Source organism: Dama dama, chromosome 2, assembly GCF_033118175.1.
Source record: "Dama dama isolate Ldn47 chromosome 2, ASM3311817v1, whole genome shotgun sequence".
Lineage (NCBI taxonomy): Eukaryota > Metazoa > Chordata > Mammalia > Artiodactyla > Cervidae > Dama > Dama dama.
The window spans coordinates 7,133,634-7,150,828 of record NC_083682.1 but is presented as its reverse complement, the minus strand read 5'-3'; the positions used below and the strand labels follow the sequence as shown (position 1 = coordinate 7,150,828).

The 17,195-nt window shown below is 57.7% G+C and overlaps 1 protein-coding gene across 2 annotated transcripts; it reads right to left on the bottom strand.

The window, feature by feature from the left end:
• Positions 1-34: 34 nt before the first annotated feature.
• Positions 35-17,024, bottom strand: MAP3K11 (mitogen-activated protein kinase kinase kinase 11). Of its 2 annotated transcripts, XM_061163671.1 has the most exons (12): positions 16,886-17,024; positions 14,740-16,361; positions 12,092-12,136; positions 9,690-9,870; positions 9,352-9,500; positions 9,062-9,237; positions 8,694-8,937; positions 8,087-8,200; positions 7,071-7,206; positions 6,886-6,977; positions 1,397-1,816; positions 35-832 (listed from the first exon to the last, which is right to left on the bottom strand). In XM_061163671.1, exons 2-12 carry the CDS (start codon positions 15,476-15,478, stop codon positions 495-497), a joined length of 2,634 nt encoding a protein of 877 aa, XP_061019654.1. In that variant the 5' UTR covers positions 15,479-16,361; positions 16,886-17,024; the 3' UTR covers positions 35-494. The 2 variants fall into 2 exon arrangements, with proteins under 2 accessions (XP_061019654.1, XP_061019661.1); XM_061163678.1 differs by lacking the exon at positions 12,092-12,136.
• Positions 17,025-17,195: the final 171 nt, after the last annotated feature.

Here is a 17,195-nt window from a genome sequence, read left to right as displayed (position 1 = left end):
CCCAGTTACCTCCAAGAACGGTGACAGGCTGTGCTTGGGGGGACAGCTTGGGGAGTTTATTTGGCTTCATTGGATCCTGAGGCCATGGCCCCAGCCCTGGCCGGGGCAGCAGGAAGGCACCCAGAGAGCCCCGGCCCCAGATGACCCCCAGGGCAGGGGGGCCCAGGCACTAAGGCCGGCCCTGCTCCCCTGCACCTCCCCCGGGGGCAATTCCCTGAGACAGGCCCTGGTCCTCCCAACCAGCTGGGTACAGTGTCAGGCCCCAGTGGGGCGGGTAAGTCGGGGGACCCACCCGTGGCAGGTGTGTGTGTGGGGGATGCAGGCCCCCCATCCAGTGTGAAGGCTTCCTGTGCAGTGTAGTGTTCCTGACCCCCAGAAGGGGGTGGGGTCCCTGGGCAAAACCAAGGCAGCTGGAGAGACTGGCCTGGCTCCTATTCCAGTGTATGCTGAGGCTCCTCCAGGGCGGTGGGCGCGCGGGGGAGCAGCCGGCCCACTCAGGGCCCTGCCTCTGGCGCCCACGGGGCCTGGGCACCCACGTCTTTGGTTTGCGCCCTGCAGTCCTGAGGGCCCCCTCGGAAGGGGTTGGCAGGCGGAGAGTCCCAGAAGGGGTCTGAGTCTGGGAACAAGGTCCAGGGTGCCCGGCGGGGCGCAGGCTGTGGCGAGGGCAGGGGCGAAGGCCGTGGCCCGGCGGACACGAAGCTCCACGGGTCAATGCGGCTGCGGAGGGGTGAGGGCCGAGGTCGACTGATGAGGCCCAGAGGCGGCGAGCGCGGGGTCCCTGGGGTGCCAGGAGCGGAGCGTGATATCCCCGGTGGTGGTGAGACGGCGCTGGCTATTCGAGGAAGAGGAGGGGGCCCAGGTCAGGCAGTCACCGGCTCCTGGGTGTCCCCAGGGGGCACTGCCCTGCTCTGGGCCTGTTTCCTCCTGGCACAGTGAGCTCCGGGACTCATGACTTCCACAACCCTTCCTGCTCCATGGTGCAGTTAAGAGTGAGGAGGCCTCTGGAGCAGGCCTTGGATCAACCCAGCTCAGCAGCTTACTAGTGGGACCCTGGAGTCCCTTGACCTCTCTGTGCTGTAGAAGTTACTCAAAAAATGGGTCTAACCGGAGTGCCTAGTTGATAGCATTGTTATCGTAACTGAATGAAACTACCTCTCTTAAGCACTAGGAATAGTGCCTGGCCCAGGTAAACAGCCAGTAGGAGTTTGCTAGGGTGGTCCTTATTACTTCCATCATTTCACAACCGGCGTGGCCCGCCCATAGCTGAACACAGAACTCAGTTCCCTGCAGTATCCCCATCACCCAGAGGAGGCAGCTGGAGATCCAGCAGACAGCTGCGGCCCTGCGGGTCCCCACCAGCCCCTCCTCCCTCGTCACCAGGCAGTAGGCCACTTACCGCGCCTCTCTTCTTCCCGCCGGCGGCTCTTGGCTGAGGGCTGCCCCGCGGCGGGGACACCCAGCTCCAGCAGCAGGGGCGGCGCGGGGGCGGACGGGCCGGAGGCGTCGGGGCTCAGCAGGGAGGCTGGAGTTTCGGGCGTCTCGGAGGAGAAGCGGATGAGCGGGGAGGGGGGCGGCTCGGCGGGGGACGGGGTGGGCTGCAACGAGCGGGGCGGTGTTGGCGAGGGCTGCTCCCCGCGCTCTCGGCCCGAGCCCCCCGGGGGTTGCAGGTCCCGGCCAAGGCCCAGCGAGGCGAGCAGGGCGGTGCCGCGCAGCAGCGCGCGTTGGATCAGCTTGGGCGTCCCGGAGCCACTGCCGCGTTCGGTGGGGGCCGGCCGCCGGGGCTCCTCGGGCTCCGGGCTCGGCCGCGGGAGGTTACCTGGAAGTGGGTACACAGGTTAGGCCGACTTCGGGCTGCCCTGGAGCAAGGGTTGACTTCTGCTCCCCTGACTCCCCCAGCCCAAGTCCTCCCCCCGCACCCCCTTTCTGACTTTTCATAAGTGTTGGGGGTGGAGGAGGGCAGTGCAACCTTTGAAAGCAGCGGGAGCTAAGCCAGGTGCCCTGGAGCCCACAAAAGGAGGGCTGGCTGGAGGGAAGGCCCGGGGTCCATCAAGAAGCAAGTTCAAGCTAGAGCAGGGCCCACCTCAGTTCCCTCAACAGGCAGGGAACAATATCTGCAGGGGCCAGGGTCACAGCTGGGACCCGTGCGGTGCCCATCTCCTCCCTGGTTGGGCAGCCCTGGTCCTTCTACTTGCCTGCTCCGGCCTCCAGTGGTAGCCTGTATAAGGCACACAGGCCAATTCCAATCTACACAACAGCCCTAAAGGGACACAACACTGTCCCTATTCCAGAAATGAGGAGATGAGGCTCGGAGAGGTCAGTTGTTTGTGTCAGGCCTGAGCTGAGTGATTTAGGGGCATTAGGTTGTCTCAGCCTCATGCCCCAGGGGTTCCCAGGCTTAGCTAAGGCTACCCTGCCCTGGATTAAAGGACATGTGTCCTAACCTGTGGACCTAGGGTTAATCTGACTCTATTCTAGACCAAATGGGTGGGTCTGGAGAACCAGGCATCAAGGAGGTAGGGCAGCCTGTGATGGCCCCCCACAAACCCCAACTTTGTCAAGTCCTCCTCAGCTCTAGAACCTGCCATGGCTCTCCAGGGCTGCTAGAAGAAAGCCTAAGCTCCTTGCTTGGGCTTTCAGAGCCTCTCTATCTTCCTTGGGCCTGCCTGGCATGGAGCAGTGGGTGGGTGGGAATGTGAGCTTCTGCAGTGAACCAGGTCTTTGCTTGGGGTCGGTCCTCAGCCACTACCCTTACCTCATCTCTCTCTCTCTCTCTTTTTTGGCCCCAAGGCTTGTGTGATCTTAGTTCCCTCACCAGGGATTTAACCCGGGCCCTCAACAGTGAGAACATGGAAGTCCTTAACCACCAGAAAGCCAGGGAATTCCACCCCCCACTCCCGCCCCATCTCTCTTATCTCCTACCCCACCCCACCCCCGCAGTGGCCACTGCCTTCTAAAATGCAAACCTGCTAAAGACAAGTCTCTGCTTAAACCACTGCTCCCCCTCCCCCCCGCCCCGCAACTTCCAGATCCTTCCTGAACTGGCCCCAGCCTGCTGTTTCAGGCCTGTGAGTCCCTGGCTCTCAACTCCTTCAATGAATTTCAACCAGGATCCCTCTTCCTTAGGTCTGGTAAGCCCCACGGTTGCACACACACACTGTTCCCTCCACTCAGCATACCTTTCCCACTTCACGCTCAGTAATGGCTTACTTACCATTTAAGACCCAGCTGAGAGATCACAGCTTCTATGAAGCTGTGACACTGTGGTTTACTGTGGTTTATAAAAAAAAGTACATATTTGGTTTTCATCTCATTCCTGGTACAGAACTCCCCAAACCCTTGGAATTTCCATATCTGAGTTCATATTGATGTGGTCTTTTTATTTTGGCAGCCCTGTGCAGCATGAGGGATCTTGGTTCCCTGACCAGGGATCAAACTTGTAACCCCTGCATTAGGAGCATGGAGTCTTAACCACTGGGCCACCAGGGAAGCCCCTGATGCAGTCATTGTTGGAGGATGGGGTCTGCCGGGGGAACGAACTCTGTGATTAGAGGGTTGGAACTTTCGGCCTCTACCTGCATCAGGGTAGGAGAGGGGTTGGAGATTGACTCCTATCACCAATAGCCAATGATTTAATCAGTCAATCACATCCACGTAATGAAGCCTCCATAAAAACCCACCCAAAGGGTTTGGAGAACTGGGTTGGTGAACCAGCAGAGGTGTGTGCCTAGAGGGGGCATGGAAGCTGTGTGCCCCTCCCACATACCCTGCCCTCCACACCTCTTCCATCTGGATGTCCTTGACCTGTATCCTTTAAAATAATCTGGTAGTCTAGTAAGTAGATGGTTTTCCTGAGTTCTGTGAGCTCTTCAAGGAAATTATCAAATCTGAGGAGGGGGGTCGTGGGAACCTCCGATGTAGAGCTGGCTGGTGAGGAGCACAGGTGATAACCTGGACTTACAACTGGTGTCTGCAGTGCAGACGAGCAGTTTTGTGGGCCTGAACCCTTAACCCGTGGGGTCTGACACTAACTCCAGGTAGACGGTGTCAGAACTGGACTGGATTGTAAGACTTCCAGCTGGTGTCCCAGAATTGGCCAGTGTGGGAAAAACTCCACATGTATGGTGTCAGAAGTGAAGCAATAGAACGGAGAGGAAAACAAGAGTTTTTTCCTCTTTTAGCAGCTTTGCCAGGGACTTCCCTGGTAATCCAGTGATTAAGAATCTGCCTTCCAACGTAGGGGATGGGGGTTTGATCCCCGGCGGAGGAACTAAGATCCCACATGCTGCAGGTCAATTAAGCCTGCACACCACAATGAGAGAAGCCCGTGTGCCACAATGATGACCCAGTGTAACCAAAAAAAAAGTTTAAAAAATAAAGTAGAAGCTTTGTCAGAATCCCCTGTTAACCTATGCAGTTCTTGCTCATGCTATGCCTTGTACAGTCCTTCAGCCTACCACATGCTACTCTCTACTGTGCTTGTTTGTTTCTGAGTCTGCCTCCTCCACCAGACTAGGCCTGCCCAGAGGTCAAGGCATTGCTGATCTCTAGCACAATGATGCCTGGCTCATTATATGTGTCAGTACATGTTTGATGGAAGACTCCATTCTTAGAATCCCTGTGACAAGCACATAAGGTGATCGCTGTTCCCCTACTTCACAGGTGAAGAAACTGATCATTTACAGTGAGTTTAAAACAGAACAGGGGAAAAATATGTTTAAAACAAGCAAGAAAAATGGAAGAAAGTGAAGCTGGAGATCAGCACACCAACTAAGAATGGAAAGAAGTTACTGAAGTTGATATCCTGAGAAACTGAGGTTCCCAAAAGTCAGAAACTTGCCCCAGGTAACTTGGCGATGATTTTAATTTACCTCTAAATTCCCTGGCAGTAAGAGGTGACAACCCTGTTGTTACGGAGAAAGCGGAAAAACCATTCTTGACTCAGAGATGAAGGTGAAATCACTTCTACAGGGCCTCATGGAAAGGACATGGCCATGTGGTAGTTGGTGGCTCCAAGGAAAATGCTTCATGGGGCAGTTGCTGGAATACCGTGCCCACCAATCCATTACAACCGTTCCCCAGGGGCCAGCACACCCAGGCAGGGAGAGGGGGTGGGAGATGCGACTCCCCAGTGGTGTGGCTAACGCCTGGGACAATCTCTCAGGGACATCTTTGATTCTTAGCTAGGTTTTTGACTCTCTAGGTGGTTGGGAGGTCAAGATCACTCACTTGTGAGTGGGCCAAGACAGCTGGATGAGGGCTTGCACAAGTGGAAACAGATGCTCAGCCAGCAGCTGGGCTAGGACAAGTGATACCCTTTCAGGTAAGGGGGCAAGCTGGAGAAAGATGAGGTCCCTGCTCCTGGGAGCCCAGGGAAGATAAAGGGATCTGAAGGGATCTGTAGACCATGGTCAGGGGCTGCTTCGGCCTGCACATCCAGCTCGACAGGACCCCATGTTCTCCAATGAGCCTTCTGGCCTGGGGCATTCTAGAGCAGGTGACTCCAAGCAGCCCCCTTGGCCTTCCAATTCTCAGTTCAGTCCCTGTAGCACAGCCTGCTTGGGGCAATGCAACTGCTGAAGCAAGAAGTGGCATGGCAGATAGGGGTCCAGGGCCCTGCCTCTGGAGTCAATGAAAGTTTTGCGACCCCATGGACTATACAGTCCATGGAATTCTCCAGGCAAGAATACTGGAGTGGGTAGCCTTTCCGTTTTCCAGGGGACTTCCCCAACCCAGGGATCAAACCCAGGTCTCCCGCATTGCAGGTGAATTCCTTACCAGCTGAACCACAAGGGAAGCCCTGGGCTCAAATCCCTGTTCTGCTGTGTGTCCTACTTCAAATCACTTTACCTCTCTGTGCCTCAGTTTTTTCCTCTATAAAATGGCACACAGGAGGAACCCAATAAATGTTTGCTGTTGTTATTACTGTGAATCCTAGCTTAGGTAATGGTGGAGGTGATGCATTGGGTGGGGTGAGAGGAGTGAGTCTAACTTGTTTGCTGAATAGGACTCTGGTCTGATGACAGCTAAGTCAGGTCCTATATTCTGGCTTTGAGAAGCAGGTGCAGCTGGGGGCTGTAAAGGGACCCTTGGGCAAGGGAGGCTGCAACTTTCTAGTCCCTGCCAATGCTGGGCAGTGCTGAGATGAGCCTTGCCCCTCTGACCCAGGATCCCTGCTTTCTGCTGACCCCCTAGCTTCCCAAGTAGCTTGTAGGTGAGAAACTCCTTTAAGTGAAAGCTTCTGGGGAAGCTCACTATAAGCATGTGTCAACATTTTCCTGGGTTCAGATCCTTACCTGAGGGATTTAGGTAGATTACTTTATGTCTCAGAGCCTCAGTTTTCTCATTTCTCAGATGGGTATAATAACCCCTCATGGGTTGTTGCTTAAATGGAATACCTGATACACAGTAAGTGCTGTTGCCATTATGGAAAACAGAAGAGCCCAGAACTGCCCCAGATGCAGTGAGGGGGCCCTGGATACCCACACGTTCAGCTTTCTTATCCTCTTTTCCACCTCCAAGCTCCCCAGAAAGGACTCTGAGAAGCACAGGACGGTAGCCACTTTTCTAACTCCACCCCACATGCACAATTTCCTTCCCCTCTCTGCATCCAGCTTCCTTTGGGTCCCAAACGGGGGGCAGTGTTCCTTGTCTTCCTTCCCTCCCTAGAGCTTGCTGAGGACACAGCAGCTGATGCAGGCCCAGGCAAGAGCCTGCTTGCAGGCCAGCCCTGCACAATGGGACCACTCTGGGCCCCCTGAGGCCTAGGCGGGATCCCCCTCAGCTGTGGGCTTATAGGTCAGACCTGGGTTCTAGCAATGGCCTGCCTTGCCACAGTACCCACAGGAGTGCAGCAACATTTGGCTGGGGGCAGACAAGGCCACTCACCATTGAGCATTGGGGGTGTGGAAGGAGATCCTAGTGGGGATGAGTCATCTGAATCCAGGTACCACGTGGCTTCGTCCATGCGGGACCTTCTCCTGGTGAGGGGATGAGAAGGGGAGTTGTGCTTCGTGAATCTCAGGACTGTTGGGAGGCAGGAGCCACTGGGTGGGTGGCAGTCAGGCACTCACCTCCCGTTCTGAGCTTCTCCAGGCTTGGGGGAGCTGGGACCCCAGGCCCAGCATGCTCGGCGCTCTCCATTGCTTGAGTCCTCTAGACGTCTCGGGGACTGTCGGCCCCACGCCTGGCCTGGTTCTGCAGGCTCCACTGTGGTGGGTGGGGTGAAGGGGGGAACCGAAGGAGTCTGAGTCAAGATCAAGGACCCTGATCCTTGTCCTCCCATTGTAAGAACTGGGCTCCAGGGGCAACTTCTTGGAGGATGGGGAGCGGATAGTCAGGCTGGGCCCCATCCCATTTCCGTGGTAAGCTTTGGGCTTACAGAGAAATCGCACAGGACTGGGGTGGGGTAGGTGAGTGTGGGTCCTGGGACTGGCAGTAGGGCATCTCTAGTCCTTCAGCTGGCATTTGCTGCTTAGGAGTTAGCACAGACACTGCAGCAGACTGTGTGGGTCTGAATTCTGACCCTGCCACTTATCAGCTATCCAGTGTTAGGCAGTTACTTCTTTCACTTTTCTCATCAGTAAAACCTAGGTAATAGTAAAGATATTTACCTCACAGGGTCATTGTGAGGAATTAATATTAGCAACTGTTAGTCACTCAGTCGTGTCTGACTCTTTGTGACCCCATGGTAACCCATCAGGCTCCTCTGTCCATGGGATTCTTCAGGTGAAAATACTGGAGTGGGTTGCCATTCCCTTCTCCAGGGGATCTTCCCAATTCAGGGATCGAACCTGGGCCTCCTGCATTGTGGGCAGATTCTTCTTACGCTCTGAGCCACCAGTGACACCCTAATATTAGCAAAGCACTTAGGAAAGTGAATGGTACATAACATCATACAATTGTTAGGAAAAAAAAGTAAAATGACTGCTGCTTGGTGAACTTAGAGATACCAGTTTAGATGGATGGGGAGGGAGCCTGGGAGCAGGGAGAAGAGGAGGAGACAGTGCGAGGGATCCACTTCCAAGGATAAGGTTTAACAAAAGGGTAAGATCTGGGGAGAAGGACGTGGGCAAGAGAAGTTGCTTACACTGGATGGCCCGGAACCGGGGGAAGGTGGGAGAGTCCCCAGCCCCGACCTCGAAGACGTTCCTCCTCCTGTCCAGGCCAGGCGAGGCCTGCACGGTGATGCGGTGTTTGAAGTCTAGGGTTGTGGGGAGGGAAGCAGGGTACAGGTTTGTGGTGAAGAAGAGACAGGATCCTAACTCGCAGGGCCCCTCGGCAGCGCCGAGGCCACGCAGGCAGTGCTGGAACCCGGTCTAGCACGAAGGCTAGGTCTAGCACTGGGGCCGGCCTCACTGGCTTCCTGAGCCTCTGGCTCTCGTTAAGGAAATCCCCAACCCATGGGAGCGCGGCGAAGTCGGAGAGTGCCCATCCGGCGCCCTAGGCCTTCCCAGAACATTCATGAGCCCCGCCCCTTCCCGGCCGCAGCCACTCCCAGGCCGACATGCAAATATTCCCGCCAGAACCCGCCCACAGACAAAAACACACTCCTGGTCCCACCCCTTCCAGCCTCCGCTCACAGGCCCACCCACCGACACCCTAGGCCAATCCCAGCGCGGCCAGCCACCCGCCTGGCCCCGCCCCACCGCCCGCGAAGCCAATGGCGGGCGGCGCGCTGGGGCCCCGCCCCTTACCGAGTGGCATGCTGATACGCTCCCCGCCGTCGCGCGCGCGGAGTTTGCTGCGCTTGAAGGTTCCGCGTCGGCGGCGAACGTGCGGCCGCTCGCGATCGACTTGCTGCAGTAACAGCGTCAACTCTCGCTCAAACACCTCCAGCTCCCACTGAGCCAGCAGGTGCTCGCGCCGCCGCAGCTGCTCTGCCTGTGAGCGCTGCTCACGCGCCGCGCGGGTCAGCTCCTCCTCGCGGCTCAGTAGTTCCTGTGCCCAGGACAGCCAAGGCGGTGGCGTCAGGCGGGTACGGTCCCAGGCGCTCATCTCCACCCTCCGCGAGACGTCCCTTCCCGGCGTCTCCTCCCAACTCTGGGACCGCGACTCCTCCCACCTTTTCTTTGGCTCGCAGCTCGTCGAAAAGCCCTTGGATCTCGCGCTTCCAGCCTTCCTGCATGGAATGGAAGGAGTCCCGCGGCATTTCCCGTAGCACCTGCGCCTCCAGCGCCTCCAACTGCTTAAGGATGGAGGCGAAGTCGGGCCTGCGGTGGGGGTCCTGCGCCCAGCAGTCTAGGGAAACGAAGTGGGGGCGGAGGGGGGTAAACAGGGGAAGGGGTCTGTGAATGGATATGCCCTGTTGGGTCAAGGAGCTCTACTCTTCACCCTCCTGCCCCATCCGCTTACCGGCCATGAGCTGTGCGAAGGGCTCCGGGCAGGTGGATGGAATGGGCAGTGTGAGCTTGTTCACGGCCACACCATAGGCTACAGCAAGGCAGTCGATGCCACGATAGGGTACCTCCCCAGTCAGCAGTTCCCACAGCAGCACCCCAAAGCTGTGGGTGAGACAAAGGGTTTGTGTTCCCTCCTCGACTCATTCATTGCCATTTCACCCCAAAGCAACCAAGAGCTAAGTTGTCTATGTCCCTCCCCTGGCCTCTGCTTATCCATCCAGCCCTAGATTTTGCCTGCCACCTCTCCCACCCCCGCGGCCCCATATCTGTCCAGACTCCACCCAGCCGCACCTCCAGACATCGCTGCCTTTGGAGAAGGTGGAGGCCTTGATAACCTCAGGAGCCATCCAGGCATAGGTGCCCGCAGCACTCATTTGCGTGGTTTTGTGCCACTCACGGGCCAGGCCGAAGTCAGTGATCTTCAGGGTCTTGTGCTCCATGTCATCACCTTCAATAGGCTGCAGCAGCAGAACTGGGGAAGAGAGGCTGGACTGTGGTTCCAGGCTCAGGTGGTGGGGACAGGGGAGGAGCTGGGAGCAAACTGTCATCTGACAGACATCCTGGCTAGGTACTGGGGGCACTGAGGTGACTTGGTCTCAACCTTGCCCTGGAGAGCTCATATCTGGGGTTGGGTTAGAATGAGACAATAAACACAAGGCTGGGACATATTTATCAAGGGGCTCCTAGAGGTTAGGCATTTATACTGTGTTAGCACACACACACACACACAAATCTGTGAGGTAAACATCATGGGATTGCCTGGTGGCTCAGTGGTAAAGAATTCACCTGCCAGTGCAGGAGACACAGGTTCGATACCTGGGTCGGGAAGATCCCCTGGAGAAGGAAATGGCAACCCAATCCAGTATTTTTGCCTGGAAAACCCCATGGATAGAGGAGCCTGGTGGGCTTCCATCCTTGGTGTTGCAGAGGGTCAGACACGATTTAGCGACTAACAGTTCACTTCACTTCAATAATTAGGACTCCGAACTTCCACTGCAGGGGACACAGGTTCGATCGCTGGTCCCACATGCCCTTGGCTCAGCCAATAAATAAATAAATAAATAAGTAAGTAAATTGTAAGATTTGGGAAGATTTCCCAGAGGAAGTGCCATTTAAGCTGAGACCAGAGTGAGGAGTTGGCCTCAGCTAGGCGATGCTGGGGGTTCAATCCCATGAACAGAGGAGCCTGGTGGGCTCTAACCCTTGGGCTTGCAGAGGGTTAGACATAACTTAGCGACTAAGCAGCAACAACAAAGACATCATTATCCTCATTTTGTAGAAGAGGAAACTGAGCAACAATTTGACTTAACCAAGGTCATAAGCAAACATCAGGTATCACACACAACCTGGTATGCGTGGTTCCAGAGCCAGTGCTCTAACTTTCCCCTAACCCTGCACAGAACAGAAATGGGCAATATGGCAGCCTCTCAGCATTCGTGACTTTGATTTCAAAAGAAACCTGTGTGTTGCCATTTTGTCGAGGCAAGAGTGTGATTTAGAACCTCCCTGGCGGTGGGGAGCAGGAGGGAACTGCCTGTTGAGAAAGGAAGCCCAGCGGGCACAATAGACCCCTGGTGCCCATGTCCCACTGTGGCTAGCACAGCCATTTCCAAAAGAGAGAAAGACTCCAAAAGATATCCACTGATGCGGCTAGATGTGAGAGACGAAGGGGTCTAAGGGTGGTTGTTGACTAGAAAGGAGTTTGGGACAAATGTAGGGGTGGATGGACACGGCAAGGCTCATGGCTTTGTCCCTCATGGGGCCACCAAACCCTGGACACACAAGAAAGCCAGCAACTTGCAAATGTCTCACCAGGACAAGCATGGCTCAAAGGAGAGAGGTTTTAAAGGGAAAAAAGGAAGGCAAAGTCAGAGAATCTTTGAGCGTCTGAAGAGGACTCTACTTTTCTGGTTATAGTCAACTGTATTGTACAGAAGGGACATCGAAGCCAACGACAGTTCTGAACACACATCCTTTCAGGGCACTGCTGCTGCTGCTATTGCTGCTAAGTCGCTTCAGTCGTGTCTGACTCTGTGCGACCCCACCGATGGCAGCCCACCAGGCTCCTCCGTCCTTGGGATTCTCCAGGCAAGAACACGCGTGGGCTGCCATTTCAGGGCATACCTCTCAGCAATCCTGCCCAGGGTGACAGCACCACAGAGGGGGCAGCACAGGGTACTGGGGTTGGGGCAGAGGAGACAGGCACCTCATACAGGTGAGTCAGGGAAGACTTCTCAGAGGTGGCGGCACAACCAGGGTATTCACTTTTTTAGGCCTAAAGCCACAACTCCTGATCCTGCTGCTGGCCAAGCTCCCTGGGTCTCATGGGGGCATCTGGCACTGCTGCTCAGCCCCTCCCTGCTGTCCTTGGCTCCCAGGGCCTCTGGATGCTTGTGCTGTTTCCTTCAGGCCTCCCCACCCTTAGCCTTTTCAATGCCGGTGTTTCTCAGAGCCTGGCCTCCCCTTGACCTCGGCCTACTGCCTCCGGGCTGTCCTGGTCTCTCCCAGGTGCCAGCTGCCCCCTCCTCATTGGCATCTCCTGTATGTGGAGCCCTCATTCAGAAGTGGGTCCAGCTGCCCAGCTGTCACCCCACCTGGTCTCCATGTCCTCAACAACCACCTACGTCCTCCCACCGTGCCTGGCAAATCTTCCTGCCCTGTCTCCAAATTCAGAGAATGGTCCTGCAACCTACCCTCTCCTCTGAGCCAAACTGGGGCTGACTCCTGAACAGTTAAAGCTGAGGATGACAACAAAAGCCAGAGGATCATCATGAGTATTAAACAAGACCACCCTTTTTAAAGCTTTCACACAAGGATCTGACGGTTGTTCCAAAGATGCTGCCGTGAATCTCAAGTTGACTCTCCTCTCCATCTGCTACCACATCTTATTCCCAGCTTCACAACAGCCTCTGGCCTGGCTGCTGGAGTGTCAGAACGGGACCATTTAGTAAGCCCTGTGAATATCCGTTCCAAAGAAGAACCGCAGCAGGCTGGGGCAGGTGGCTGGAGAGGGACCAGGCAAAGGGGGTCCATGTGCTGGGGTTGGGGAGGGACTCCCACCTCCTCTGGTGCCAGGACCCACACATCCTCTTGAAGACCAACCCCTGCTACTTCTCCGTCAGGTCTCTAGCCACCCGTGGTACCTCACGGGCTGGTGAAGCACTTTCTGCACCAGTATCTCAAGCTGGGAGGCCAGCCTCCCTTTTTCAGTCAGGTCATCTGAAGCCCAGCTCTTCTAGTGTCTGATGTAGACCCTGGGGATGGGGTCATCAGGGGTCACTCAGAGAAGGGGCTAGAGATCCCCCTCCCAGCACCCTCTTAGGGCTCCCTGGCTCTGAAAAGGGACCTGGCCCCCAGCCCCCTCCCTAGACTGCCTCTGGGGAGCCCGGGAGTGGCCTCGGCAGCTCACACCTCTTCCGCTTCCCTCCCATGGTCCCTACTTCTCCTTTCTGGAAGGCCTGGCCCAGGTCTCCAATGGCGGTGGGGGGGGGGGGGTGGTCCTTTGGGGGAGAATTGGGGGAGGTCAGGCCCAGGCCGGGCTGGCTGGTCAGTCCTGTGACTCGTGGGCCTGGAGAATTCCCCCTCCTCTCCCCGCCAGGCTTCCTCACAAGGCCCCCATTGTCCAGGAAAATCACGCCATTGTTTCCTGCCCGCGCCCCCCCAGCCCAGGGACTCCCCCCCCACAATGCCGCAGACAGCACCCCGGGCCTAGAACTGGGGTCTGTGAGGTGGGAGCCCAGGCTCAGGGAGGCTGAGGGCACCCTTCCTGCCCTTCACCACCACCAAGACTCAGGGAGGAAAGCAGGGAACTGGGGGGAGTGGGGGTGCCATCCCTGGCTCCTTCCTCTCCCACAAACCCCCCACCCCCAACTCTTTCCTCCCCTGCAGGCAGCTGGGCTGGGGAGACAGCAGAGACTGGAGCAGGGGCAGGAAGCCGGCTCAGGGGCAGCAGGAAACGCAGGAAGCGGTGGGGAGGGTGGGGAGCAGGGGCCTGGGCTATTGTTCCATTTTTTCTGGAAAGAAAACTGGAGGAAAAACAGAAGACTGGAGTCCCCTCCCCCCAGGCCTTCGGGGAATCCCCCTCAGGCTGGGGCAGGGAGTGAGGGTCCCTAGATGGCTGGGGCTCAGGAGCGCAGCTGAGCACTGGGACCTGCGCCCTACTGTGGATGAGAGGAGTGGGTGGGGTGGCTGGCAGACCTCCTGAGGCCCCTCCAGCCCTGGAAAAGACTTGGGTATCACTGAGCCCTGGTGTTCTGCTCCCCACAAGCCTCTGATCCATGGTCAGCCCAGGCCGGGAGCCTCCAAATATCCACGCTCACCCCTCCACGGGCAACCCGTGGTTCTCCAGTGGCCCTGTCGGCCCCTCCTCTTGTCAGTCTGCACCTTGGGCCCCAGCAGGCCCACCCACATCCCTACCACCGTGCTGGGTGCTGCCTCCTTGACTTTGCTCTCATCAGGCCCTGCCAGGACATCCAACTGGGTGCCTCTCTGAAGATGCCCTGCTCTGGGCCAGGTGTGAAGCTTGCCTGCTTCAGGAAGTCCTCTGAACCTGTCACTTGCTTCTCTCAGGCCCATGCTGGGCCGTGCGTAGGACCTGAAATGGCTGGAGACAGAGTGCCTCAAGTCTTCTTACCCTGCCACGCCCACTCCAAATGCTGATTCCAGGCAAAGCCCTCCTGGCGATCCAGCCTTCAAACATCCACACCTATGGCTGACGACCCACCGCATGCCGGGCATCGGGTGCCCAATGATTAAGCCCTTTCATCCTCCCAATCACTCCCTTTTTACAGAGTGAAATCGAAGCTCTGAGTTGAAATAACCAGCTAGAGAGTGCAGCCAGGGAAAGGAGTAGGTTAGAGTTCCATCCCTGGCCCCAGCTTTGATCACCACGGGGTGGGGAAGCAGGGAGGGGCTTTTCCCTTTGCGATGTCTATTCTGGAGGAAATACCCACCACAAGTGGAGGAGAGAGGAGGCACCCGCAGGACAAGTGGGCACTCCCTGAAGATGAGAGGTGCCAGGATCCAGCACACCTTTCCTTGAGGTAGTGGCCATAGTTAGGCAGGTTGCTTACGGTCCTCCTGAGAGATTCCAATTTTTTAACTCGGCACCTGTGAGCTGGGGTCAAAGCTGCCTCCTGGGGCTGGGGCATAAAGGGCTCTTGGGTGCCTGGGACTCTTGCTTTGGGGCTAGTGTGAGTCCAGGGGCACCCCTGGTCAACTGACATGCTCCTAGAACAGTAGCTCCTGCCTCTAGTAGATCCCCAGGTAGGCTCAGCTGCGAGCTGGCAGTAGGTGTGCGCTCAGGCCATGCCACCCTCCAACCACGCTCCCCAAAACTCACTGTTGTTGGACTTGAGGTCTCGGTGGATGACAGGCACCAGGGCCTCGCAGTGCAGGTAGTGCATCCCACGGGCAATTTGCACAGCCCAGTTGACAAGCACATGGGGGGGCACACGCCGGCCAGCCAGGGCACGGCTGAGGGGCCCACCGGCAGCGTACTCCATCACCAGGCACAGGTTGGGCTCCTCCAGGCACACGGCCTTGAGGGCAATGATGTTGGGGTGCGCCAGCATGGCGAAAAGCCGGGCCTCCTGTCGCACACTCTCAGCTGTCACGCTGATGTCCTCGTCGGGGTCCTGGCGAGCAGCCTTCACAGCCACCAGCTCGCCCCGCCAGCTGCCCCGGTAGACCTTGCCGAAGCCACCGATGCCAATCACCTCCTCCAGCCGCAGCTCCTGGAAGCTGGCCATCTCGCAGGGGGGCGGACCGCCGCCCCGAGACACATAGTTGGACGGAAAGATGCCCACCTGGCCGCCCACCTGGCCCGCCCACCAGCCCTCATCGCCTGAGATAGCTGCATCCCGGGATAGCACCTCCACACGGTCGCCCTTCCGCAGGGCCAGCTCATCCTGCCCGCTGGGCTCGTAGTCAAACAGGGCTGTCCATACAGGGTTAGCATAAGCTGCCGCCTTCGGGGACCCCTCTGGCCAACCTCCGCCGCCACCCCCGCTGCCCCCACTGCCTCCGCTGTTCCATGACCCCAGTGGGCTCTTGAGGAAGAGGTTCTTCAAGGGCTCCATGGCTGGGAGCTGGCGTTGGTGGGTGTGGGGGACCTTCCCTGGGTGCCCCTGGTCCCCACCCCTGCTGACCGTTGAGGCCCTAGTCCCGGAACCTGGGCATCCGAGCCCTGGCCCTCAGCCCCAGACCCACGCCTCTCTGGGGATCCAGGAGTGTCGCCTCCCGGCCCCCTGCATCTCGGGCTTCCGGAGGAAGGCCACCCAGGGCAGTGTGGTCAGGCTTGGGGGGTGGGCCCCCGGGGCCTCCGGTGTCTCACCATGGCCGGCACAGAGGGGCCCCGGCGTCCCTCGGTCTGGAGCAGTCCTGGGAGCCTGGCTCCAGCACCCCGCGAAGTGTAAGGTGGGGCCAGCAAGGGGCAGCGCCTGGACTCTGGTTGGGTCTCCTTGCGAAGGGGGTGGCTGGAGTGTCTCTTGTTGGGGCTAGCTGTCTCTTCCTGGCTGGGCTCGCTCGACCCGATGGCTCCAACCCCGTTCCCTTCTTCCTCCTCCCTTTGTACTTTGGCCCCGGGGGCGGGAGGCAGAGGTGGAGGGTGGAGTTTCACTTTTTTCCGCTGTTCTCCCTCCCGCAGGAAACAGCATCAGATGACGCGGGCGGGTAGCACCGCTCCCCTCCCAGAGGCTGCGGGGCAACTGGGCCGGGGAGTTCCCGGGTAGGCGGGCAATGAGAGGCCGACGGAGGGGAAGGGTAGCCCCCACCTCCCATGACAGCAGGTTCAGGGTCGAGTTGGTTTCTGCTAACGACGGGCCATCTCTCCCCTCTACATCCGCATCAGGAAAACTCGGGCAAAGAACCTGGCTTGGGAAGGGGACAAACCCGAGTTTGGTCTTGGCTCCGAAGCTGCAGGGCTGTGTGATCCATCCTCTCTGCGCCTCATTCTCTTTGCATCTGAAATTGGGACCAGAAGCTCAGCTTTGCAGACCTAGTGGGATGGGCCGTGGTGGGGGGGGGGGGGGCGGGTTAAGACGAGGAGGACGGAACTGGCTGCACCTCGAGCTCTTGGAACAAGTTGTCAGGTCCTCCTTTCCCTCACCTGGGAAACCACTTATTTATTCCTCTTCCCCATGAAGGGGCGGAAACCTGAGACTGTGGTCCTGAAATGTGCGCAGTGACTGGATTCAGAATAGCCAAACCGCACTCGCAACCGCAGGATTGACCCCTTGATTGCCTTGAGCCTGTCACTTTAAGAAAAACGACGATATCCTACTTCGACTATTTCTGCCTTTTGGAGGATCGCTCTCTACAATCTTAAGTGTGAGCTCTGACCCGGAAGTAGAGGCAGCTCAGGACGTCTGAGGTCCCGCACTGAATAGGTTGGACCTAGAGGGGGGTGTGCCCCCGTTGCGCCGAACTGTAGCTTTAGCTCAGGCAGGTTCACGCCTCCATCCTTTTCCCCGGCTCTTGTAACTCACTGGGAGAGTTTTGCGCCAATTAACTCCGCCGTTACTCGATGGCCCCTCAACTGTCCCTTGGGTTCCGCCCAGTCGTCTTCGCTAGGCTGGCAACTTTCAGGTGTGCTCATGCGCCCAAGGGCTTTTGCCTTTCGGCCCGCCCCTTCCCTTAGACCTGCATTCTGCGCAAGCCCAAAGGGTTCCCCCGCTTCTTATCGCTCCACCACCTCCCTGCGCTTGCGCATTCAAGCCGCCAGGTTTTCCTTTTCCGGGTCCCAACTTGGCTCGTTGGGCGCATGCGCCACTGCAGGTTGGCGGCTCGCAGCTCCTT

Coding starts and splice junctions, on each gene's coding strand:
- MAP3K11 (XM_061163671.1), bottom strand. CDS start 15,478: ATGGAGCCCTTGAAGAACCTCTTCCTCAAGAGCCCACTGGGGTCATGG. Junction 9,871..12,091: donor AGTTTGGCTCAGAGGAGAGG/GTAGGTTGCAGG, acceptor TCTCTTCCCCAG/TTCTGCTGCTGCAGCCTATT. Junction 9,501..9,689: donor AAAGGCAGCGATGTCTGGAG/GTGCGGCTGGGT, acceptor TCTCACCCACAG/CTTTGGGGTGCTGCTGTGGG.